Raw genomic sequence first — 27414 nt, 5'->3', positions numbered from 1 at the left:
TAATGATTTTTTAAAAATCCTGTGTTACTAATTAATACATGGTAAACTATATTGCATTAAGGCCAGATCTTTGCTATATTGTAGAGTTCTGGCTCTTATGAGTCAGAAGCAGCAAGTCCTAGTTGTGATGCTAGCTGTTCTGTAGGATGAAACCTTACTTTCAAGATCTTTGAAACATGCATCTGTCTGTTAGAAAGGATGATAAGACATGTATTCCAAGGTCTCAGAGGGGTAACCATGTTAGTCTATAACTAAAAACACTTAAATAATAACAATGATCCTGTAGCACCTTAGAGCAGTGGTGTGCAACCTTTTTCCTGGTGCAACACCTGGGAAAATTCTGGTTGACCAAAAAAGCACAGCCCCTTTAAATGCTGCTGCTCCCACCACATGTACACTGAGTCGGGGGGAAAATGGCGACCAGCACTGCACCCTTCTTCCCCCCGGAAGACAGAAGTGGCCCCCGGCTAAAAATTATTGCCCTCCCCTCGTGTAGACAGGCTACTCGGTCGGATTACGTAATGGTCTAATTGAGGACACAAATGCGTGGTTGCGCAGGTGGTGTCGCAGAAAGGGCTTTGACCATGGGACTCTGTTCCGGGCACAAGCATTGTTAGGAAGAGATGTGATCCACCTAACAAAGAGAGGAAGGAGCATCTTTGAGGGCAGGCTTGCAAGCCTAATGAGGAGGGCTTTAAACTAGGTCCGTTGTGGGACGGTGACCAAAACCCCGAGGGGAGTGGGAAAGTCGGATACCCGGAAGAAATGCAGAGAGGAACGAGCAAGAAAGGAGGACTCCTAAATCGAATGGAGAAGATAGGGAGAGCAACTGGTTACCTGAGGTGTTTGTACACTAATGCGAGAAGCCTGGGCAACAAACAGGAAGAACTGGAGGCCCTGGCCCATTCCAAGAAATATGATTTAATTGGGATAACAGAGACTTGGTGGGATGACTCACATGACTGGAGCGCTGTCATGGAAGGGTATAGACTATTCAGGAAGAACAGGCAGGGGAGAAAAGAAGAAGGAGGAGTTGCACTATATGTAAGAGAGCACTACGATTGCTCTGAACTCCAGTATAAAGAGGGAGAAAAACCTGTTTAGAGTCTATGGGTTAAGTTTAAAGGAGCAAACAACAGCAGTGATGTTGTGGTTGGTGTCTGCTACAGGCCACCGAATCAGGTGGCTGAGGTAGATGAGGCTTTCTTCGGACAACTGAGAGAAGCTTCCCGATCGCAGGCCCTGGTTCTCGTGGGGGACTTTAATCACCCTGACATCTGTTGGGAAACCAATACGGCAGTACACAGGCAATCCAGGAAGTTTTTGGAGAATGTTGGGGATAACTTCTTGACACAAGTGCTGAAGGATCCGACCAGGGGCCGTGCACAGCTTGACCTTCTGCTCACAAACAGGGAGGAACTAATAGGGGAAGTAGAGGTGGGTGACAACCTGGGAAACAGTGATCACAAAATGGTAGATTTCAGGGTCCAGACCAAAGGAAGAAAAGAGAGTAGTAAAATACACACTTTGGACTTCAAAAAAGCAGATTTTGACTCCCTCAGAGACCTGATGGGCAGAATCCCCTGGGATGCTAACATGAAGGGGAAAGGAGTCCAGGACAGCTGGCAGTATTTTAAAGAAGCCTTATTAAAGGCACAGAAAGAAACCATCCTGACGCGTAGCAAGAGAGGCAAACGTGGTAGGAGACCGGATTGGCTTACAGGGGAAATCCTTGGTGAACTTAAGCACAAAAAGGAAGCTTACAAAAAGTGGAAACTTGGACAAATGACCAGGGAGGGGTTTAAATGTATAGCTCGAGAATGATGGAGGATTATCAGGAAGGCGAAAGCGCAAATGGAATTGCAACTGGCTAAGGATGTGAAGGATAACAAGAAAGGTTTCTACAGGCATGTTAACAAGAAGAAGGTGATCAGAGAGAGTGTGGGGCCCCTACTGGATGAAGGAGGTAACCTAGTGAGAGATGATGTGGGGAAAGCTGAAGTACTCAATGCTTTCTTTGCGTCTGTCTTCCCGGACAAGATCAGCTCCCAGACTAATGCGCTAAGTGACGCAAGATGGGATGAAGATGGACAGCCGTTGGTGGGTAAAGAACAGGTTAGGAACTATTTAGAAAAGCTAAATGTACACAAATTCATGGGTCCGGCCTTAATGCATCCGAGGGTACTGAGGGAGTTGGCAAATGTCATTGAAGAGCCTTTGGCCATTATCTTTGAAAAGTCGTGGAGGTCGGGAGAAATCCCGGATGATTGGAAAAAGGCAAATGTAGTGCCCATCTTCAAAAAAGGGAAAAAGGATGATCCAGGGAACTATAGGCTGGTCAGACTTACCTCGGTTCCTGGAAAAATCATGGAAGGGATCCTTAAGGAATCCATTTTGAAGCACTTGGAAGAGAGGAAAGTGATTAGGAATAATGAGCATGGATTCACAAAGGGAAAGTCGTGCCTGTCCAATCTGATTAGCTTCTATGATGAGGTAACTGGCTCTGTGGATGTGGGAAAGTCAGTGGATGTGAAATACCTTGACTTTAGCAAGGCTTTTGATACGATCTCCCACAATATTCTTACCAGCAAGTTAAGGGAATGTGAATTGGATAAATGGACAGTAAGATGGATAGAAATCTGGCTTGAAGGCCGGGACCAGCAGGTAGTGATCAACGGCTCGATGTCAGGATGGCAGTTGGTTTCTAGCAGAGTTCCCCAAGGTTCAGTTCTAGGACCGGTTTTGTTCAATATCTTCATTAATGACCTGGATGAGGGGATGGATTGCACCCTCAGCAAGTTTGCGGATGACACTAAGCTAGGGGGAGAGGTAGATATGCTTGAGGGCAGAGATAGGGTCCAGAATGACTTAGACAAATTGGAGGATTGGGCCACAAGAAATCTGATGAGGTTCAACAAGGACAAGTGCAGAGTCCTGCACTTGGGATGGAAGAATCCCAAGCATAGTTACAAGCTGGGGACCAACCAGTTAAGTAGTAGTTCTGCAGAAAAGGACCTGGGGGTTACAGTGGATGAGACGCTGGATATGAGTCAACAGTGTGCCCTTGTAGACAAGAAGGCTAATGGCATATTAGGTTGCATTAGGAGGAGCATTGCCAGCAGATCCAGAGATGTCATTATTCCCCTTTATTTGGCTTTGGTGAGGCCACATCTGGAGTATTGTGTCCAGTTCTGGGACCCCCACTACAAAAAGGATGCGGACGCATTGGAGAGGGTCCAGCGGAGGGCAACCAAAATGATTAGGGGGCTGGAGCATATGACTTATGAGGAGAGGCTGAGGGAGTTGGGTCTGTTTAGTCTGCAGAAGCGAAGGGTGAGGGGGGATTTGATAGCAGCCTTCAACTTCCTGAAGGGAGGTTCCAAAGAGGATGGAGAGAGGCTGTTCTCAGTAGTGACAGATGGCAGAACAAGGAGCAATGGTCTCAAGTTGTGGTGGGAGAGGTCTTGGTTGGATATTAGGAAAAACTATTTCACTAGGAGAGTGGTGAAGCACTGGAATGGGTTACCTAGGGAAGTAGTGGAGTCTCCATCCCTAGAGGTGTTTAAGTCTCGGCTTGACAAAGCCCTGGCCGGGTTGATTTAGTTGGGATTGGTCCTGCCTAGACCAGGGGGCTGGACTTGATGACCTTATGAGGTCTCTTCCAGCTCTATGATTCTATGGTAAAGATGCCAGCAGCCAGCCTATAATCAATTTTCCCATCATTGCTAACACAGATAGACTTACACCAATTCTAGAGGAACAATGGGAGATTTTCAGAAAATCCTTAATGCAGAGACAGCTTCAGAGTTCTGTAAAAGTAAACATGTGCCACACTTTGCCACAATGAGTATTGAACAGTTGACTGGCCATGCCACTGGGACAATTTAGTGCAATGCTGTTTTGAGGCAAGGGAAACAGGAGGTAAAGGGGCATTGGGTTATCAAACACTGCAGCTTCTTTCATCTAGGTAGGACTTAAGAATTTCTCCTACACTGTCTGCTATTCCTGCCAGTATGTCTGTGTCCAACTTTCACAGAAAAAAAAGTTCTGATTATAAAGTTCAGACTAGAAAGGACTTAATTATTTTCTTTGTTGTTTTCAGATACAAAGGACATATCACTGATCTACATGAAAACAGTGCAGCCAATCCGGCAGGGGTGGGGCCAGAATGCTTCTGGGCTTCCTCACTCCCAGACCATAATTAGTCTGGAGGTGGGGGAATCCCTTTCCCTCCCCTTCCCACTAGGCGCCCATGCCCCTGGCACGGCAGGAAGAGGCTTCACACACTCCCCCACCCCCAGGCCCTGATTGGCCTGGGGGAGGGAGGAGCATGCGAAGCCTCCTCCCACCCTACCCCCACACTGCGGGGAGCACATGTCACTTCCAAGTGCCACGCACTGCTCGCAGGGTGGGAGGAGATGTCATGTGCTCCCCTGCCCCCAAGCCCTGATTGGCCTGGGGGCGGGGGAGCTGTGCGAAGCTTCCCTCGACCTGCTCCCACTTTGCGCAAGTGAAAAGCACTTTGAAGTGCCGTGCACTCCTTGCAGGATGCGGGGGAGGGTGGAAGAAACTTTGCGCACTCCTGCTTCAAAGCTCTGCGTGCTGCTCACAGGGTGGGAGGAAGCTTCGTGCACTCCCCTAGCCCCAGGTCCTTATTGGCCTGGGGACAGGGTAGCGGCAGGGTCTCCGGGGGCCGGATCAATCCGCTTGGGGGCAAATCCGACCCACGGAGGCCCTTTTGCCTACTCCTGGTCTACACTAACACACCCAACTCTGCCAGCTCTGTTAGAGCTGAAGTGGGAGTTGCATATTCAAAAATTTTCAGTAGGATTGCCAGGTGTCTGGTATTAAACCGGACAGTCTGTTGTTTTCACCTCCTGTCTGGTAAAAAAAAATTCAGAAAATACCGGACACCTAAAATGTCTGGTACTTTCCGATTTTTTTTCCTGGCCAGGAGGCGAAAATCCCGGGCTGTCCGGCTCAATACGGAGGCAGCCCGGCAACCCTAATGCTTACCGGGAACTGTCCAGCCTGGCGCAAGGAGGGAAGATGGCTGGTGGCCGCTGACAGCCTCTTAGGGCCCAAAAGCCTCACCACACGGTTTTTAAAGGGGCTGCTGTGTGGGTTTTTTTTTTTCTCCTCAACAAACTTTTTCCTGGCATGTTTTTGTTGTTGTTGTTCGGTATTTTTTCTGAAACCATCTGGCAACCCTACTCATGGGTTCATTTAAAAAAGCGTTTCTTCCTCATACATGAATGTGAATATTTATATATAATAGGGATCTTTTACCACTGAGATTACCATTTTAGAACAGATGAACTAAAATTTGGTCAGCCTCTTTTCTCATTGACTCCCTGCCAGGCTGGAGTTGTTTGCTCTTAAATTGAGATACTGCTGCACTGTCTGTGACCTTCCACATAGATTCTTTTGTCACTTTGCTGAACTGTCTATGACCACCTACATGGATTATGGTGTTACTGCAGCATTTCTCAGAAAATTAAATGTGCTGTGCAGCCTCCATACAATATATCCACACTGTGTGCTTTAATAATTGTATTATGATCCTTAAGTAGACTTGAATGCCTTGTTTCCAGGACCCTTTAAAATATCACTATTAAATTTCCTTAGAAATCTAAGTGGAATTCTTGTGCATCTGACTCTCCATTTCTTTTTAAATTGAGTGATTGTGCATAATTTTATTTCCCTCCTGTAAGGCACAGAAATCATTGTACATTTGCTGTATGAGACAAATTGTCCCAAACTAACAAGCCAGAACCTTAAAAATATTCTTGTTAGTATTTTTCAGGCTCAGAAGAATGTCTAGAAAACCCTCAGCTGTCCAAAACTATTCTTTCTGCTTGAGGAGAAAGAAGTCCCCTTTCTTGCATGTGGCATTCCAGATTAGTGGAACACTTTACTTGTTTATTACTTTAGCTTTTAAGTGCTAGGAGACATTCATATGAAAGAACTCGGTAAAATTGTATAAGGTTAATTCACTGATTGTGCGTATGATTTATAATTATTGCTTTAATGGTAACATGTAAAGTCTCTGGGGATTGGAACCTATTAGAAGTGTACTGAGTTAGGCACTGTACATGTATCATAATAAAAAGATAGTGTATCAATTGCACCAAATTGCACTGAGCCACTACTCTTAAAAAAAAAAAAAATCAGGGTTGCAGTTTTGGCAGATATAAATTCTAACGTTTCATCTGTTAGGGAGACTTCTCCCCAGATTTAGCGGAAAGATTTTAGCACATTTTTCCCACCTCCTTCAATAACTTTAATAGTTATGAATAGCACATATTCATCAAGGGACTGAGCTCCTTTCTGTATTTATAAGTGGTCCTGGAATAACTTACAACTGCCTCACATCCATGCACAAATTCTCTCTTATTGACAGATCTGTGAACTTAAGTAAATATAATTAGTCTGAAAAAATTTCAGAAACAATGAATGGTCCTACAGCACCTTACAGGCAAAACACAAAAGTGGATAGTATCATGAGCTTCCGACGGCACAACCCACTTCATGATATTATCTACATTTTTGTTAGTCTCTAAAGTGCTGCAGGACCATTTATTTTAAACAAAATACAGGACAATGTAGCACTTTAAAGACTAACAAGATGGTTTATTAGATGATGAGCTTTCGTGGGCCAGACCCACTTCCTCAAATCAAATAGTGGAAGAAAATAGTCGCAACCATATATACCAAAGGATACAATTAAAAAAAATGAACACATATGAAAAGGACAAATCACATTTTAGAACAGAAGGGGGATGCAGGGGAGGGGGGAAGGAAGGTAAATGTCTGTGAGTTAATGATATTCGAGGTGGGGAAAGGTAGATGTCTGTGAGCTAATGGTATTAGAGGTGATAATTGGGGAAGCTATCTTTGTAATGGGTAAGGTAGTTGGTGTCTTTGTTGAGCCCCCCGCGGTGAGTGTCGAATTTTAGCATGAATGACAGTTCAGAGGATTCCCTTTCAAGTGCAGATTTGAAAGTCTTCTGGAGTAGGATGCAGGTGATTAGGTCATTGAGACAGTGTCCTTTCTGGTTGAAATGACAAGAAACTGTTTTTTCTTTGTGATCCTGTCTAATATCTGTTTTGTGGGCATTGATCCTTTGGCGTCCCCGCCCCCCCCCCGGTGCCTCTGTCAGAAAGAGGCAGCAAGGGGAGGGGGGAAAAAAGGGTACTTCAAAGCAGCAGCACCATGTGGAGCCCGAGGCCAAACCTGGGGCTCCGTGTGGCGCTGCCACTTTGAAACGCTGTTGGGAGCTGTGGCATTTCAAAGCGGCAGTGCCGCATGGAGCCCAGGATCAGCTGGGGATTCCCCTACTGATCCTGGGCTGCACATGGTGCTGCTGCTTTGAAATGCTGTGGGGAGCCCAGTGTTAGGCTTCACCCAGCGATTCAAAGTGGTAGTGCTGCATGGAGCCTGGGGTCAGCGAGGGAGTCCTCTGCTGATCCCGCACTTTGTGCAGCACTGCTGCTTTGAAATGCTGCGGGGAGAATGGCATCCGGGTCACTGTGGCATTTCAAAGTGTCAATACCCATGGAGCCTGTGATCAGCTGGGGACTCCCCTGCTACTCCGGGTTCCATGTGGTGCTGCCACGTTGAAACGCCGTGAGAAACCTGGCATCGGGCTGCACCCAGCATTTCAAAGAGGCAGCACCATGTGGAGCCCAGGATCAGCTGGAGTCCATAGCTGATCCCAGGCTCCACATAGCGCTTTCACCCTATTGACTAATCGAACAGTTGATGCAAAGTGCATTGACTATTTGATTGCTCGGTTAGTTGATATTTAACAACCTTAGTATATAGATACATTGCCTGCTCTCTTCGTGTGGGAGTTAAGCCAGAAGTTGGGCGACAGAATGATTTAAACCCAGGAAGGACTACCAGGCCTCCAAGGAATTCAGGGCATGGAAGTGGACTGAACTAGGGATGTTAAATGGCGTTTAATCAGCTAATTGATTAGTTGATGGAATATCCATCGATTAGTCAATTAGTTGATTGTGGGGGGAGGGGAGGACTGCAAAGCCACAGCGAAGTTAGCTCCCAGCCTCGGGAGTGAACCCCACTGCAGCTCTGCCTTTTAAATGTATTAAGAGCCATCGGGCTTTTAATACGTTTAAAAGGCTGAAGCACAGTGGGGGGTGGGAGACTGGGCGTAAGTCAGGAATTAGCTGTCTTAATACATTTAAAAAGCACAAGCACAGCGGGTGGGGGGAGAAGGGGGACTGGGTGGAAGCCGGGAATCAGCTGATTCCCAACTCGCACCCAGTCCCCTGCTACTCCTCTGCCTCCTCCCCCCCAGCATCATCTCCGTGAGGAGGGTAAACCAGCTTTTAAGCCGACTCTCCCCTGCACTGGCTCCAGCTCCCCCCTTTGATACCTCTCTCTGATAGAGGCACCAAGGGGCAGGAGAAAGCAACTAGTCGAGTCAGTAATTACGGTTTCCAGATGGTTGAAACAAAAATACCAAATCCCCCCCCCCCCCCCCCCCCCCCCCCAAAAAAAGAAAACACCGGGAAAAAATTCTCTTTAGGAAAAAAAAAAAAAAAAAAAGGTGGGGGGAGACCAATGTTGTTGAGCAAAAAAAAAAAAAAAAAAAAAAAAATTAAAATAAAACATCATTAAAACGGCATATCCCCTTTAAGGCTATGTCTAGACTACATGGCTCCGTCGACGTTTATTCGGCATAGTCAAAGAAGCAGGAATTTAAATAATCCCTGCTTCATTAAAATAAAAATGGCCACCACTCTGTCCCGACGATCAGCTGATCTGGCACAGCACGGCAGTCTAGACGTGGCACGGTCGACAAAGGAAGCCTTTGTCAGCCGCTCTGGTATGCCTCGTGAAATGAGGTTTACCGGAGCAGTCGACAAAGGCTTCCTTTGACTATGCCGAATAAACTATTTTACATGGCTCCGTCGACAGAGCCATATAGTCTAGATGTAGCCTAAGAGTGAGTGCAGGGATAGGAACAGGGGAGTGGTTGAGCACTAAGACCCAGGGGAGTCATTGCTTCCCCTTGGTCTTTTTGCCTGCAGCCTTGTGGAACCATGTAAGCTTGGGGTCTGGAGTTGGGGGGGCTGGGGGTGTTGAGGGCCAGGGGGGTTGGAGGGGAGGCCAGGTGCTGAGTGTTTGTAGGGTTGCCAGGTGCCTGGCATTTTCGCCTTCTGGCTGGGGAAAAAGATCAGAAAATACTGGACATCTTAGGTATTTTCTGATTTTTTTTTTTTTTTTTTTTTTTTTTACTGGACAGGAGGTGAAAATACCAGACTGTCTGGGTGAATACCGGACACCTGGCAACCCTATCAGTAATTGAGTATATAATAAGCACATACTTACTGGATAGTCAACTAGTTGCTTAAATCCCTAGACTGAACGACAAAGGGATCATGAGTAAATAAAGGAAAATGTGTATTTAGTCGCAATTAGGGTATTTTTCTTTGTTTTGCCTGTTTGGTTAAACTTCTCTGTGTGAATCCATGCCTTCCCTCCCCCACTCACCATTTCAGCTATAGCCCAAAGAGCTATGGTTCTTTGTGTTTTTGATGTATTATTTTCTTAATTGCTGTGTAACACTTAACAACCAGGTATGCTTTATCAAGTATATCTTTTTGTTTTGTTAATAAAATCACCTTTTTTAAGGTGATGATTTGATTCTTGTGTCCTGAAGAGAAACAGGAGGTCTCTGTGTGTCTGCCTAGACTGAGAGGTCAGTTATCAGAGACTGCAGTTTGTTTTCTCTTTTTTCCCCCCCAAGCTCTCTTGTGATAAAAGAGTTGTAGGGTACCCCTCTGGAAGAAGTCCAAGTGCTTTTCTTCCTGGGTTCAGGAAGAAAGGGGTTTCTTTTATGTCACTTGGGCTATGTCTAGACTGCAAGCCTCTTTCGAAAGAGGCTCTTTCGAAAGAGCCTCTTTCGAAAGAGAGCGTCTAGACTGCACAGAGAAATTTCGAAAAAGCGGCTTGCTTTTTCGAAAGAAAGCATCCAGTGAGTCTGGATGCTCTCTTTCGAAGAAGCCCTATTTACATTGAAGAACGCCTTCTTTCGAAAGAGGAACTTTCGAAAGAAGGCATTCTTCCTCGTAAATTAAGGTTTACCGCCATCGAAAGAAAAGCCGCGTTCTTTCGAATTAATTTCGAAAGAGCGCGGCTTGAGTCTGGACGCAGGGGAAGTTTTTTCGGGAAAAGGCTACTTTTCCCGAAAAAACCCCTGAGTCTGGACACAGCCACAGTGGTGGCAGCTACCTCCCAAGACTAGGGGGATCTATGACGTTGGGGAGTTTTTAAGCAGAAGACTATAGAGGCAAGGTATTTTTAAGGTCTCTTGCAGGTGCCCTCCTTCTATACTCAGAGTGTCAGAGTGGGGAACAGCCCTGATAGGGGCTGTAAATGGGAGATGATTCCTTTTAGCAACTAAATAGAATTATTTTAAAGCAGAGGATTTATACCCCGAATGTGTCCTAAAATTCTTACAGTAAGTGCTCACATCAACCTTATAGGAACATGTCATTGATTTGTTTTAATAATTTAGATAGCTGTAGTGTTGTATAAAAAGTAGATGATTTTACCTGAAAAGCTGAATAGCTGGAGCTGGGGAGCAGCAAGTTTCTTCTTCTGTCTTTAGTACTATGTGTTCTTTTATTTCAGAGTCACTTGTCTGCAAGTGCACATGAATCTCTTCAGTCTCGGAGGGTGGTCATTTCTCATAATATGGATAAAGCTTTGAAAGAAGGTGAGTCCTAATTGAGAATATGTATGGGTAGATTGTAAATCTCTGCTCATATTGGAGAACAGTTACTTGCAAAACAGTTACTTTCAAAAGTAATCCATTTACATTTTAGGAGACTACTTGCAAAGTGACATGCTACTCAACAGTGTGTAAACATATCCAAATATGACTCAAAATTCTTCAGATGCAACACATTTTGTCCTAGATTAAAATAATGGTGGAAGGAATTATATCTTCACAAGATGTAATAATTCTATAAACATAGTAAGTTGCATAATGTAAAGGTTTCACAATAACGGGCATCTCTTCATTGTAAAATACAAAGAAAAACTCAAATGTAGTTATTTTGAACAGGTATCTTTTATTGGACCAACTTCTAATGATGAGAGAGACAAGCTTTCAAGTTTACACAGAGCTCTTCTCTAATGTTGTTAAACTAGCTGTTATAACTTTTAATGATCTCTACTAGTGCTGATGTTGTTTGCTACCTGCCTCTATACACAAACTTCAAATTTTAAGTGCATTTGTAAGCAGCAGTTGTAGTTTTTTCTTCAGGAAGTTCTTATGAACTACCAAGACCTATTATGCTCATGCTTTCTCTTCATATTCCTCAGAATTTTTGTGTGTGTGTGTGTCTCTCTCTCTCTCTCTCTCTCTCTCTCTCTCTCTCTCACATATATAACAAACTCTGCCATGGAACCTTTGGGATTTGATCAGATGAATACTTTTTCACTTCACTGTAATGCCCAGAGGATTGTGCTCTGTAGCTCAAAAATAATACTGATTAACAGCTGCCTATGTATTAGGTTTTAGGTGTTTTTTCTGTACAAATGTTATTACTATAAATTGAGTCATAAAAATTGTTGAAAATTGAAAGGGGAAAAATTGTGATTTGGAAAAGGTTCTTAAGGAAATTAGAATGATAGGGTCTTGAGTTAATATCAAGATCATCTTCAGCCAGGGCTGAAGCCGGAGCCCCATGACAGCACGGGGACAGAGTCTTCTGGCAACCCTCTGGAGCGCAGGCCAGGGCACCACGGCAGTCCCCAGGAGCATGGGGCTGGAGTTGGAGCCCCATGGCAGCATGGGGCCAAATCCCCTGATAGCCTTAAAGCACAGAGCTGGGGCCGGAGCTGTGCAGTAGCCCCTGGAGTGTGGGGCCATGGCTAGAGCCCCATGGCAGTTCCCCCCCGGGAGTGTAGGGCAGAGCCCTGTGGCAGGAGCTGAAGCCTGTGCTGCCCAGAGAACAAGCAACATCTAAGCAAGTAGTCCAGCCAGGCTGGGAGAGAAGGTGAGGCCGGGTGCCTGCTGGGGCTGCCTGCCAGCAACAGGCGATAGGTTTGGGGCCTTGTGGCAGGAGATCTCCCCTGGTCTGGCAAATTCTCTCATTTGGGACCAGTCCTAATGGTGCCAGATCAGGGAGGTCTAATCTGTACCATGAAAATATGTGCTTGTGCATCTGAAATTGCCCTACTTAGTCAAGATCCCATTATATCTGTGGTCCCCAACATGGCGCCCGCAGGGGCATTTGCATGTGCCCGCCAGGTGCTCAGGGCTGGCCTGGCCCCGGGCACATGGCGCGGCGCTTGTGGGGAGCGTCGGCCCCGGTTGCGCGGCGCTTGCAGGGGGGAGCGCCGGCCCCGGGCGCGCGGCGCTTGCGGGGGGGGGGAGCGCCGGCCCCGGGCACGCAGCCCTTGGAGGGGGCACCGGCCCTGGGCACGTGGCTATGGGGGGGCCCCGGGCATGCGGCTATTGGGGGGGGCCGCCCCCGGGCATGCGGCTATGGGGGGACGCCCTTGGGCGCTCAAGTGTTCCCGCCCCCTGGCGCCCAGCGGGCGAACGGCCACGCCCCCTGGCACCCGACAACCTCAAAAGGTTGAGGACCACTGCATTATATTACCACAAATGATGCCCAGATGTACAGAGTACCATTCTTAATCACCGTCTTCAGTAGGCCTCCATCGTTGAGCAACTGTTGCTGTCAGTCTCTTTAGTCAGTGTTTTAGGCAGTCTTCGCTGTAATATCTTCCTTGCTTTCTGTTTTTTATTTTATTTTTGTTGTATTTGATGGGCCAGATACTAGTCAAGAATACTTGATTGTTCTCCTTGGCCACTGAGGACATTAGGAAAAAATTCCTAACAGTTAGGGTGGTTAAACACTGGAATAAATTAGGGATGTTAAATATCAGTTAATAGAATAGTCAATTAACCTCATGAATTCTTATCAGTTAGTCAATTATTCTATTGTCCCTGGGCAGCCCATGTCCGGGGAGGAGCAGTCTGAGCTCCTGGACCCAGCATGAGCCAGAACTGAGTTGGGCTGCCTGCCCATTTGACTCTTAATACACTTTAAATGCAGAGCTGCAGTGGGCGTAGGTCCAGGACCCAGTCCAGGCTGGGATGGAGATGGGCTGCTGGCCAGCCTGCTAAAAATTTACTGGAAAGGGGTGGAGGGGAGAAAACGTGTGACGTTTATAGCATTAAGCTACAATCTTTTGCTTATTGTTTATCAGTTAGTCAACTATACTATTATATCCCTAGAATAAATTGCCTAGGGAGGTTGTGGAGTCTCCATCACTGGAGATACTTAAGAGCAGGTTGGATAGACATTTATCAGGGTCGATCTAGTCTGTGCTTGATCCTTCCGTGAGGTCAGGGCACTGGACTTGATGACTTTTCAAGGTCCCTTCCTGTTCTTGTATTCTGTGATTCTATGATTCTTTGAACAATAAAGAAACCAGACTGGGCGGATTGCCATCAGCAAAAACAATGGACTATGGAATAACTTGACCTTCCTGTGGGTGTTTTGGCTAGTCTATAAGCAGTTGCTGCTATAACACTGCAAGCACAGGTGCCTAGACAACATGCCATCTTGGGATGTCAGTATTTTTCCACAAATCTGTCTGGGAACTAAGTTTTGAAATAAAGGAGTCTCATATGCGAAAGATCTATAAAGCATTGTCTGAGTCTTCACTCACCACACAAAAAGACTCTTGGAAACACCTGAGAAACAAAGACTGAATTTGAAGAAGTATTGGACCCAGGCTAAAGGGATTTTTAGTGTGTATTTGAAAGATCTGGGGAATCCAAACTGTAAAGCAAGTGGAGTTTTCCCTTTAAGAATAGTTTGCCTATACCATTAGTTAGATTGGATATGTATAGCAGATTCTCACCTTATCTAGTATATTAAGCTTAGGTTGTGGTTTTGTTTATTTGCTAGGTAGTCTGCTTTGATCTGTTTGCTATCCCTTATAATAACTGAATCTCTCTTTTGTAGTTAAGACATTTATTTTATGTTTTAATCTAAAGCAGTTTGTAGTGAAGTGTGTGGAAATCGTAGCTCAAGGGGCAAAAGCTGTTGCATATGCCTCACCACATTGAGGGGTGAGCTTTATGAGCTTATGCTTAAGAGCTCGCTGTTCATGGAAGATGGTATAATTTTGGGTAAACACTCTAGAAGGGGTATGTGTCTAGGGAACTGGGAGTTGCCTTGACTGTAGCCTTTCTATTGTTGGTCCATGGAGAGAGCTTGCATGTAACTGCAGCTGGGCGTATCCCTACCTGTTTGCATGCTTGTGGAAGTGTCAGACTGGGAACATGTGTGCAATTTGTCACTGGAGCACAATGTGAACCCAGATTTGTGGGTCAGAAGGCTCAGCGGTATCCCAGTTCCAGGGACACGTTGGTGGGGAGCCCATCACAATAGAATGCTCAGATTGAAAAACCTATTAAATAGAGCTGGTTAAAACTCTGACATTCTTTGCAATGGGAAATTCTGGCATTTCAAAATTTCCTTCATCCCAAATCAGAACAAAAAAGTCAAAAGTTTCTTGTAAAACAAAATTTCCAGAAAATGTAGTTTTGGAAATATTGAAGTGATCTTATGAAACACCTTTGTTTTGACTGATATTAAAATAAAGCACTTGGATATTTTTGATAAAATTTTTACTAAAAGATGATTTCTCCTGAAATGTTTCAATCTAGTCAAATTGGCAGCTGAAAGGGCATGCAGCTCCCCACGCCTCTAGCATGTTGATAGGGAAAAAGAGATGCAAGCCCTTTTAAGTGCTTCTATTTAAAGGGCTTGTGCCTTCCCGGCACTTGTCAGGCAGCATTGTCTAGCAGCCGTGGGAACCCAGAGCCCTTTAAATAGAAACAGTTGAAAGGGATCACATGTCTCTGGCAATGTGCTAGAGGTGTGGGGAGCTGCATGCCCTTTCAGCTGTTTCTACTTAAAGGGCTCTCGTGTTCCCCTGTGGCTGCTAGACAACGCTGTTACCTGACAGGTTCAGGGAAGGCACCAGCCCTTTAAATAGAAGCACTTAAAAGAGCTCACAGCTCCTGGTGCCTCTTGCACGTTGCTAGGGAGCAAGAGATGCAAGCCCTTTAAATAGAATCAGTTAGAAGGGCTCGCTCCCCTCTCCCACTCCAAGGCAACACGGTAGGAGGTGGGGCCTGGAACTGCCTTGCAGACCAGATCAAAGTCCTAGGCGGGCTGGATCTGGACTGCTGAGAGGCCTTTGCCCACCCCTGCGTACAAAATACTGACAAATAAAATTTTTTCCGTAACTACTTTCATTTATAATAATCTTAGCTATTACTTATAACTATAGTCCAAATTTATGGAATTACGTTCTCCTCCAAGTTTATGGTGTGTCTCTTTAAAATTCTCTAATAGTGCTTTCCTTTTTGAAACTACTTTGATCTTATAATGTGGTTTAATATCACTGTCCTTCCATTTGGGGTGGAAAAAATGCTGCCTCTACATGTCTTTGAAATCAAGGTTGTTTAGAGGTAAATATTAAGAACAAATTGCTTCGGTCCTCAGCAGACTTTGGAGATGCAGATAATTTATTAGTTCATATAATCATATTTTTGATGCAAGTATCTGTTTGACCAGTAACTTGTCTGACCAAATCCACTTGGGGTAATCTGGTAATCTCTCAGCATCAGATTTCTTTAGGATAGCATTGTTACTCTTTCTTTTTTCGTTGGAGAGAGTATTTAAAACCCAAAGTAGAAACTAGGCAACTTGTTTTTGTGTTATCCTTTTGTGTTTTCTCCATATTAGCTGCTGCTATTCATTGTTTTGTTTCTTCTTTTAGTGTTTGACTACAGCTATAGAGATTACATTCTGTCCTGGTATGGGCATCTCAGCAAAGATGAAGGACAGCTGTACCACCTGCTATCTGAAGATTTTTGGGAAATTGCCAAGCAGCTGCGACAGAGGCTAAGTCACATTGATATAGTTAAGGTTGTCTGCAACGATGTAGTGAAAACTTTACTCACGCACTTCTGTGACCTTAAAGCAGCCAATGCCAGGTAAAAAGAAAAAAACCCTCACCAATGCTCATTCCCTGTTCCTCCAATATTTTAGTAGTATTTAAAGAGTTCACAATTGAGAGAGAAAGAAACAGCAACGACAGGCAGCATATAAGCATCAACGAAAAGTAATTTAAGATTTCTTACAGGTGCTGTTCTATTGTAATCCACGTCTCTGCCAGCTCTTTATATAGCTTCCTGTTGGCTTTTGCCGCAGCTCAGCCAGTTCTTGCAAGAACTGCATACCAGGGTGCATCTTGTTACTTTCACCTCTGCATATAAGTAACATACATAGTCCTTACTGGTGTTTGAGAGACACCTGCTATGCTTTTGGTCACTTAGGGAAAACACCTCTATGTCTTTTTAAAATAGGTCAACTTCATCACTCTATTTCTAGTCCTGTTCTTTGCTCACCATGCAAGACAGTAAGTGAATAATCTCTGAGGGTGCCATGAGACTGCAGTAGGATTTGGAAATGAAAACAGAAAGATGTGCACTCTTTCTCAGAAAAGTGCAAGTATTATTTCATAATCATCTTTCTCCCCCCGTGCTCCTAACATGAGGAAGCAAAGCCCCATGGTTTCTCTCTGAGAAGTTTCTCTTGAAAAAACAAGGTTGTTCCGTTAGTCAAATTGTTGGTCCATGTTTTTCTTCTATTATGAGTCTTTTCTTTGAGAGAGCTCTCTTTATACTGTGCCTGCGGACTACAAAGATTCGTTTCTCCTCTTAATACTGTGATTGCACTCAATCTGATACTTTAAGATGACTAGTAGTACTTTTAGCTGGCCATATGCATATGTATTCCTTATCTGAATGTACAGTATAAACTTAAATTATTCTAATTGAAGTTTTTTTTGGCTTGTGTAATGAGACCTTCAGGTTGTTTTGCCCACAGTGATATTTATTTGTGCTCTTTGCTTACAATGATGTACATGGCTGTTTCTGATATTGCTGCAGGGGAAAGACTTATTTCTTTGGCCCGTGACCATTCCACATGTTACCATTTTTCCTGCCTCCCTGAGCAGATAGTGTTAGGGCTCGTCTAGACTACATGGAAGATTCAAAAGAGGATATGCAAATTCCATGGGAATTCCATGGGAATTTGCATATCTTCTTCCGAGCTCGCTTTCGAAAGTGAAAGTAGTTGGGACGCGGCTTTTTCGGCAACTCCCCCTTTTTTTGACAATTTTTTTTCCTTAAAAAAATGAGGTTTACACGGCTTTTTGAAAAAAGGGAGGGATTGCCAAAAAAGCCACATCCCGACTACTTTCATTTTTGAAAATTCTGCTTTCCAAAGTGAGATTGGAAGAAGATATGCAAATTCTCTCTTGTCTTTTTTCTTAACAGAAACCAAATAAACAGGAGATCTTTATGTGCCTGCATTGGGGCACATATACAATTCTTTGTTAGCCTTTAATTTCAGTTCCAATATATTTGTGTGTTACTTGTTTCTCAACAATAGTAGACATCTTTTGGCTTTCTGATGCTCCTGACTATGTTCTCTGAGCGTGGTATTGTAGTTTGTCACTGTGACTTTTCAGCACGTCAGCTATGTCTAGAAGCAAAAGTTAGATGCCGAATACCTTTCCTTTTAGTTCAGTTAAAAAGAAGTTGGAGATATTTTTACTACTGTTTGTTAGTTAGTACAATACTTCAAATATTGATTAACAAAAAGCCTCCAATTTGAAGATGGAAAAATAATCAAAACTGTACTTTCCTCCTTTTGATGAGATGATAAAATTCTAACATTTGCTTTGTATGCCTTATTTCCTGTTTATAATTATGTCCATTTCAACTGTATCTTTATTTTTGGATGAGGACATTTGTATTTTCACTATTCTCGCTTACTGTAAAATTCGTCCTTTGTTTATTTTCCATTTCATTTGTTTTGCTTTGAGTTAATCATTGAGAATACCTGCTGAGGCTGGGACACATTAACATGCAAATGTAAAGTAAAGGTTGTGCCAAAAGTCCACTGTGCAATGATAATATTATTTCTTAATTTACAGATTAGCATTGCATGCAGATTAAAAAAACTCCTAAATGCCAAAAATGAAAAGATTAAAGGTTGATTACTCTTGCCACAAAATATAAGGTCCCGACACTGATGCTTAGAAGATACTTTTTGGTTTTAGGAGTATTCTGAGATTGTTAAATTAATCTAATTGTTCAGGTCTGTTTTGATTGCTGTGTTGCTCTCATATATCCGTGGGTTCCATTACGCAGTCTGAATCATCCCACTTATTGATCTGAACCTTAAGTACCACAAAAAACTTTTCAGCTCACAGGTCATTATAATTTTAAAAAAGCAAACAACACAACTGAGAACAACTCTGTATGTTGAATTGATACCTCTTAAGTGATAGTTTGGCTCTGAGTCTAAGATTTGGAAATTATGGTAAATTTAGATTGAAATTTAGATGCTTTGTCTTTTGTCTGGGATATTGAAACTCATTAATCTGGGTGAGCCAAATTATGGAATAATTTCCTGTTGTGATACTCTCTTAAATGTCTCCTGTGCATTGTGTTGTCTCCAAGTAATTTTATTACATATTATGGTAGCAAAGGGAGATTCATTCTTTGAGTACAGTAAGTGATCTAGAGCATTTGAAATACATCTTGTTCCATTTTTAGAGAGGATGTTATCCCCTGGCATGTCTGTTTAGGGGCTTCCTCATTCTGCTCATGAAGGAAGTCTGTCTGGCAAGGAAAGAAGCATTCTCGCCTTTGTGAGTCTAAAGACAGTAATCTCTTCTGCGGGAGGTTCATAGGGTTTTCCCACCCACTTCACTCCAGGTCATATTTTAAACTCATCCCTCTCCACCTTCCATTGCTAATAAAATAAATTAGAATGGCTAATTCTTCTAGTCCCATCTGGAGCTTTCTGAGATGCTGCAGTACTGGTAAAGGGCTGGAAAGAGCAATACAAGCTCTTCCCTTTTACAACTTCCCCGGAGTGTGACATTGGTGTATCAAGACCTGGAAGAGACTCTGCCATTCTTAATTTCTCCTGTAAAATTCCTATAGTTTATTTGTCTGTTAGGGTGTGTCTATACTGCACCCATAGCTCAAAATAAGCTATGCAATTTGAGCTACGAAAATTGCATAGTTATTTTGAGTCAATTTTGAAATACAGTAAACTTCCGATAATCCAGCACCTTTAGGACCCAGGGGGTGACAGATTATCAGATATGCCGGACTATTGGAAGGGGGGGCTATGAGGGGTCTGGGGTGAAGTGGGGGGGATGCGCCCCTCAGTGCAGCGGGACCAACCCAACAGCACCCCAGCTGCTCTGCCCCAGGCTTCCCCAAGCGGAGAAGCTGGAGGCAGAGCAGCTCCAATTGTCCAGCACTTCCGGGTTCCAGATGGTGCCAGACCATCAGGAGTGCCGGATCACTGGAGTTTTACTGTAGCTTATTTGAAGCTTGGATGTCGGACTAGCAAGCCCATTATATTTTGAAATAATGGGCATGCTCAAATGACGCGGAGTAGCTATTTTGAGATACCTCCTGCATCCCAAAATAGCACTGCAATGTAGATGTAGCCTTCATGTTCTCCCAGAGTATGAAAGGGGTTAGATACTTTGACCATGGGAGTTCTTGTTTATGTGCATTTAGTAAACAGATTTCCAGATTTGAGATTGGAAAGGAAATTTTACCCCAGGCATATTGGCTGAGGCATAATTATTTTTTTCCTTCTTTCTCTGGAGCTTTGAGCATGATGTTGCCTATTACAGGATGAGGTGAGCATATTCTACATGATAGATTTCTTGTAACACCAGGGAATGGGAATTGGTGAACTTCAATTCTTCTTGTGTTTTGTTTGTTTCTATGTGTCTGTTTCCTTAATATCTCATCCAAATGGCTGGTTTTGGCTTAAGTAAGGCAAAGAAAAGCTGAATGCCTGCCACGCTATTTTATTATGGATGGATCATGAGCTGAATAGAGTGGTGAATAAATCACTGAAACTTTTTCTCAGGGGTCTGGCGTAGGCACCATCTGTTGGTGGTAGCATAATCTTAGTTTTGGCCCTGCTAAAGAACAAAAAGCAGTCCAATTCTTGGAAACTATTCTCTGTGTCTTTCATAATATAAAATATTTGCTTTATTTTCCAAGTCGGAGAGGAAAAAATGCCTTTAGATGAAATGAAACAGTCTGAGATTGTAAGAGTTTGGCTGAGTAAGGTGAGATTCTAAGTTACACTGGGATTGGAGATAGTTTCCCCTTTACCCACTTATGGACCTAATGAGAGCAGTGCCCTTTGACCAGGTGTAATATCTCTGTTAGTGGCATTGGAGGTGAGTCTGCATTGTGAGCTTCTTACACTGACTTATTCTCTCATCACTTTTAATCTATAGTTTTATGTATTTTGATTTAAGAGTAAACAGTTTTTTCCAGAATTGGATAGTGAGTGATGGGCTGGTTTTTGGTAAAACAGTTTTGCAGGTTTTTGCTATTAGATTGACAAGGAGCATGTCTACACAGCAGTGTTATTTTGGAATAACTGACGCACAGACTTAAGCTATGCAGTTGACGTAGCTGAAGTTGTGTAGTTCATTTTGGCTTTAGCCCTGCTGTGTAGATGTGCCCAACGTGAGTCATAATTTAATGACATTAATCCCTTAAGGCAGCTGATCACTCTTGTTGATGAGGTTTTAGGTAAGTATGTAGCTCTTAGCAAAGTTATAGGGAAAACTGTCTCTTCCTGGAAACGATAATGTAGGAATAACATCAATTTCTCATTACAAAGCTGTCTGTTAGGTGTGGGTTTTTTTTCAGTAGTAATGTATAGTTTGGTTCTCAAATATCTTGGCTATCGTGGCTCCGTGTATTATGCTTGGTATACTTATTTCAGTGTATAGTGTAAAGTAATATTCAATGTAAAATAGAAAGCATTGTTACCATGAAGTCAGCAAGAGCTGGTACCAAGAGATCTTTATTGAACAAAGCCCCAGACATATAGCTGGAGTACAGGTTCCCATGTTTTCTTTTTCTTTTATAATTCCATTTGTCTCCTACAGTTTAAGTATGCCAAGAACTGCTTATCCTGCTAACCCTCTGAAAACTAATATCAAGAAGATTAACATGAATTTGAGAGGTTGTTGTGATGAGAACAGATATTGGAAAAGATGAGAATAAAGAAGTTATGAAATAGCCCTTGAATAAGTATATTTTAAAGTACCTCTTGACTAGTGCCAGTTTCTAGTGTTGGGCTTCTGTGAATGAAGACTTTGCCAGAAGAATTCATGGCGTTCTAATTTTATGTTTGTAATACACTAGACATAGAGGCTTCAATTAGGATTGGGGGGTCGCAGTGTACTTGGTTCTCCACCAGTATGTGTTTGTAATCCACTACAGACTGTCTTTGATAACAGACTCAAATCCTTTGTAGAAGGTTATAACACACAAACTAATAACTACACTGTGAAGCACAATCTCAGTTATGTTTCTATAGTTATTCTTTGTTTAAACAATACATGCCATTAAAGAGACCCTTGATGATGTGTGTTGATTAAATGGGTGTTAGGAATATTTGGGGATAGACTTTCTTCTGACTGTGGATATGTTTTTCATTGTCTTATGTATCTTACTTTTTGTCTTTATTGTGATGTTTTCATGTACAAGTCTAAATCAACTTATTTCATTTCTTAGAAGTTTCAAACAGATCAAGCAATTTTAATTCTGCTACAAGAAGTATAAAGATCTCAGAGAGACACAGGTAAAGAGATGCAAACTGCATGTTGCCCTCCATAGTTCCCAGGGCTGCTTTGTTGTAAACGTGTGCTGAGTACAGAATGTGCGATAGAAATCTTTTATGATTTGTTGCATGCACACTTGAGCTCACCCATTTCACTGTCAAGATGATTAAGAGCTAAATCTAACTTTTTGTGAGACTTCTTTTCTGAAAGACAATAATTAAAGAAATAGAGGAAGCCCAAAAGGAATGATTTTCCATGGAAAAGGCCATTACTTATTCCTATGGAAACTTTTATGTCCCTTCATCCCACTTCCTATGTAAACAAACAAAAAATGCTATCTTATCTTCAGAATCTTTAAATTTGTCTCAAATTGTAGTTCTGCTTCCCCATCAGAAGGCTTTCTAATCTTCACTGTGTGAGTTTTCCAGTCAGCCACTACAGGTTAGATACTGGGTTCTCAGGCTTGCCAAGTCTAAGCATTCAAAGATGCGTGAGTTTGGTGCCCCCCAAATAACAATTTTTAAATTTGACTTATTCAGTATTTTTAACCTTTTAGGATTAAGTTTTCAAACTTTTCTCAATCACCACAAAGGCTAGAAATACACACATATGTAAAATGTGTGTTTGTATATATATTTTAGTGAAAATGGATTTTCACATAATCAAATAATGTCAGTAGCTGGGGCTTAAAGACAAACACCTGGTATTGCAAGATACAGGCAGTCCCCTGGTTACGTACAAGATAGGGACTGTAGGTTTGTTCTTAAGTTGAATCTGTATGTAAGTCGGAACTGGCGTCCAGATTCAGCCGCTGCTGAAACTGATCAGTTTCAACAGCGGCTGAATCTGGACGCCAGTTCTGACTTACATACAGATTCAACTTAAGAACCCCAGGCAACCCCAAGTCAGCTGCTGCTGAAACTGATCAGCGGCTGATTCCAGGAAGCCCGGGGCAGGGGCTTCCTGTAGTCAGCCACTGGTCAGTTTCAGCAGCGGCTGACTTGGGGACGCCTGGGGCAGAGCAGCTGGGGTGCTGCTGGGTTGGTCTAGTAGCGCCGCCGCTCCTTGGCGCTACTGGACCAACCCAGCAGCACCTAAGCTGCTCTGCCCCAGGCGTCCTGATTCAGCCACTGCTGAAACTGACCAGCAGTGGCTGAATCAGGACGCCTGGGGTAGAGCAGCTGGGGTGCTGCCGGGTTGGTCCAGTAGTGCTCAGAGCGGCGCTACGGGACCAACCGACAGCGCCCCAGCTGCTGTACCACAGGCGTCCGGAGCAAAGCCGTGGAGCACGGGGGCAGCGGGACAGCCCAGACGCGCAGTGGCTGTCCTGCTGCCCTCGGGCTCCGCGGCTTTGCTCTCCTTTGCTCCCCGTCCCCCTGGTCTGCAGACCAGGGGGACGGGGAGCAAAGCGACGGAACACGTGGGCTGCGGACAGCCCAGACGCGTCTGGCCTGGCCGCTGGCCGCGTGCTCCACAGCTTTGCTCTGCTTTGCTCCCCGTCCCCCTGGTTTGCAGACCAGGGGGACGGGGAGCAAAGTGGCGGAACACGCGGGCAGCGGACAGCCCAGACGCGTCTGGGCTGTCCGCCCCCCGCGTGTTCCGCCGCTTTGCTTCCTCTCCCTGGTCTGCTGGAGACCAGGGAGAGGGAGGGCCCCGTTCGTAACTGCGGATCCGACATAAGTCGGATCCGCGTAATTCGGGGACTGCCTGTACATGATATCTCCCGTCATCTGAAGAAGTGGACTGTGCCCACAAAAGCTCATGATACCATCTACATGTTTTGTTAGTCTATAAAGCGCTACCAGACCATTGTCTTAGGTGAAATTAGTTTTATTAAAACTAATAAAAGAAAGTTCTTCTTCACACAGTGTGTAGTCAAGGTGTGGAACTCCTTGCCAGAGGAGGCTGTGAAGGCTAGGACTATAACAGAGTTTAAAGAGAAGCTAGATAATTTCATGGAGGTTAGGTCCATAAAAGGCTATTAGCCAGGTGATAAAATGGTGTCCCTGGCCTCTGTTTGTCAGAGGCTGGAGAAGGATGGCAGGAGATAAATCGCTTGATCATTGTCTTCGGTCCACCCTCTCCAGGGCACCTGGTGCTGGCCACTGTCAGCAGACAGGCTACTGGGCTAGATGGACCTTTGGTCTGACCCAGTACGGCCGTTCTTATGTTCTTATGAAAACTGTCTATTTAGCACTCTCTCCTAGGAGCTTAAACACTACAGTCCAGCTGCCCAGCCCCTTCAGTTAGCATGGACCACTCAGTCTTCTCTGCTATAGATTAAAAAACCTTCTCCCAGAACTAAAGCACTGTGGATGCTCTGATGTTGTAAATAAACTCCTCAAGAGCACATGGTAGGCATAATCCATAATTCATGCCCTCAGTCTTTGCACAGAATTTGAAAACACTATTATTGTTCTCTGCTTGATAGTGCAAGAAATACACAGATCTATTAAAAAAAACCCTTCCATGAATTTCTCTGCCTCACCTTCCTCACCATTCTGATGCATTCTTTGAGCAGGGTCAGAGTCTTTTAGGGCATCCAAGCTCCCTCTCCAGCATTGCATGACTTATCTTCTCAGCCATGCAGTCCCTTTCTCCTTAGACCATTTTGCTTTCTCTGACCTTGGTTGGTTTCACAGCTAACCTAGGTCCCCCTTGCTATGAAAGCATCCCTGTACCTTCACATCTCCTACCGAAAACAACTGTGTGGCTCTGTGGGCATGTTTACACAGCAAAGAAAAACCTGCACTGGTCCATGCTAGCCAACTTGGGCTTATGGAGTTTGGGCTGTGGGGCTGTTCCATTACTGCCTAGACTTTGGGGCTCTGGAACCCTGTGCACTGTTCTAGAACTTGGAAGTCTACACAGCAGTGAAACAGACTCAAGCCCTACAAGCATGAGTTGTCTGGCACAGGCCAGCCCAGGGTTTTTCTTTGCTGTGTAGACATACCATGGAGCCTTTCTAGTTTTTTTAAAGGCCAACTAGCATCAGTACCTTGATGTCTTTGTTTTGCATTTGGGGATTTTCCACTCCCTCTCCTTTACCAGGTCCTTGCAGATAGGTAGGAAAAAATAGTTCTTTTAGGCTTCCCTTTTGCCAAGGTGGTTCTATCTGAATAGGCAGTCATTGAATTCAAATGATGTGCCACTGTGTCTGGTGTGAGAGAGACATGACACAGCCATTATTAGCAAAGGTCTAAATTTCTTGTATAAAGAAGTATGCAGTGATAAAGCAGTTTTCATAGGAACAACTTTATAATTTCAATTAGAATACAATTGTGCAGACAGATTCCCCAAAGTATCACAGGGTTCCAGAATAGAAAAGATTGGGAATCTTTGTGACAGATAATAGTCCAGTACTAGAGGATTGTGGTAGATTGCTAAAAAACTAGTGTTGTGAGTTTGAGGTTTATAATTATATGTTCATTAATTGGATAAAAATTGTAATAGCTCCCTGCAGCAAAGGTTTTTTATCATTTTAACAGCAAAGTACACCTGTGGGTAAGGTTGCTAAGCATCCTGTACGTCCTGATCTACACATATTAAAAGATACTCTGCAATTATGCATAATCATCTTTTTTTTTAAATGTAGTGTTTTCCCCATTTCAGTACTCTTAAAGCATTGAGAGAACTGGTGGATCTGTAGCAACAGGAATACAGATAATAGTGGTGGTTACTAATCTTACTAATCTTTCTTCTAAAGGTTATATTTACTAATATTTCACTCATTTTGGGATAACCAAAGAAAAAGCCCTTGCTTTCTCCTAAGTAGTTAAACTGTTTTGTATCCGCACCAAACTGAATGCATGTTTAAAGAACTTGTAAGATGGAAATATGTCTGAAATGAAACTCATGAATGGTTGATCAATGCTGGTTTCACTTCACAAGGACATAAAAAGTAATGATGCATGCTGTGCAAACTACAAATGTTGCAAGTACTATATGTATTAAATTGCTTTCAAGTCAACTGCATCTTGATATATCAGGATATGTAACTGTCACTAAAATCTGAATTGTTAACCACGGCACAAATGTTGTCACTTATCATTGTTTCTCTGTGTGATATAGAGCAGATTAAATAATGTGTGGGATTAAAAGGCTTGTGCGGTATCCTATTTTAGAACCCACTCAGTAAAATTTGAGTTTATATTTCAGTTCATTGAACCACTGTTTTCAAAATTTATGGCTAGTCAGCTAAGTTTTCAAAAACATTGTGCACAAACATCTCTGTGTGAACTTGGTTAGGAATTTTTAAAGATCAGTTTGGTCTATATGTTTGGAAAATCCAATTATGTAGTCATAATAGATACTTTTGTGTTCAGAAATTGAGACAACACAAGTGACGTAACATCTTTTGCTGGACTAACTTCTGTTGGTGAGAGAGAGAAGCTTTAGAGATAACATCCCAAAACTCTTTCAGGTCTGAGAATTGTACTCACTGTCACAGCTAAATACAAGATAGAACAAATTGTTTACTGTAAGTAAATTATTTCCAAGGGCTGTCTGAAGTGAAGTAGACAGTCATGGTGATGTGATGGTTTTTGTCTTTTTATAATTTTCCTGTGAGTACAGTTAGTCTCCTGTGTTGAGTTGTCATTTAAACATTTAGTCCACTGGATGCAGTACACTATATGCTGTTATAAGCATGTGTAGAACCCAGGGATCTTAAAGTGTGTTGTGGGAGTTGAGTAGATTAGAGGTCTGTCTTGTACAAGTGAACCTAAGTGGGATGTTGGAAAAAGTTTAAGGGAAGTAGTTTATACAGCTACAGAAGTCAATGATGAAAAAATTTAGTTGCACTGTGCATGTGTGTGTGCATCCTGCAGTTAAGTTTTCCGTTTTCCCTAATGGTTACTGCAGAATAAATAGTGCTATCCTTTACTTTGTGCCAGCATTGTTGCAAATGAAGGAAAATGGCCTCAGATAACTTTCTTGATAATTGGTATTTGCTGCCTAAAATCATAAGTTAAATCAGATCTTCTTGGTGCCTTCCCAAAGTGTCTCACAAATCTTATGGAAGAGGTGCATAAAGGACCCCAAATTTGTGCTATGGGACCAACTGCCACTGTACATTGGTGAGAGTTCTATCCATCATTGCATGCATGCTCTTTTCTACATTATTTCATTGGTAAATTGGAGTGAGGGGAAGCATGGTTAACATGGGATTCTGTTTGCTAGGCAGATTCACTAGGCTTACGCTGATTCACTGTGTTTTCCTACAGGCTTTACTCAATACTTTGTAATGAGAGAGGCAGAAATGGAAACCCTCAGTTAATCAGTCCTCTTGCCATGAGATGAACTGTTCAATATATTTTAAGAAATCCTACAAAGTATGCACTGGAGCTGTTTAAAAGAACAAGTCCAGATGTACTTGCCACTTTGAAGAAGGATAGTATCATATGAAAAGGTAGTGACTGCCAAAAAATAGGAGCATTCTTCAGGTTGATAGACTTATGGAAAAGTTTGCTGCTTTGCCACCTGAAGTTTGGAGGATGATCAAAGCCAGCATCATTGTCCACATGACCGTTGGTGAATTGGTGCACCTTTAACTGAGGTTTTCTTTTCCCTGACTGCTTTCAATCACCCCCTTATCTCTGCTGGCTCTGTTGGAACAAGTCACTGGCACTGATGTACAGAGACTT

At 43.3% G+C, this 27414-nt stretch overlaps 1 protein-coding gene across 6 annotated transcripts in view; it reads left to right on the top strand.

The window, feature by feature from the left end:
* Nucleotides 1-27414, top strand: part of SNX25 (sorting nexin 25) — a 143078-nt gene that overhangs the window by 17477 nt on the left and 98187 nt on the right. For all 6 annotated transcript variants that reach the window (XR_012904267.2, XM_089777893.1, XM_075930317.2 and 3 more), the window contains exons 2-3: nucleotides 10667-10751; nucleotides 15854-16070. Coding sequence is in view for 5 of the 6 variants with exons in the window: in XM_089777893.1 (XP_089634019.1) it covers nucleotides 10667-10751; nucleotides 15854-16070 (302 nt within the window). In the remaining variant the exon portion in view is untranslated. The remainder of the gene's footprint in view (nucleotides 1-10666; nucleotides 10752-15853; nucleotides 16071-27414) is intronic.

This window comes from Pelodiscus sinensis, chromosome 4 (genome assembly GCF_052426305.1).
Source record: "Pelodiscus sinensis isolate ZL-2025 chromosome 4, ASM5242630v1, whole genome shotgun sequence".
Taxonomy (NCBI): Eukaryota; Metazoa; Chordata; order Testudines; family Trionychidae; genus Pelodiscus; species Pelodiscus sinensis.
Note: the sequence above shows the minus strand (reverse complement) of the source record. Positions and strands in the feature narration are given on the sequence as shown.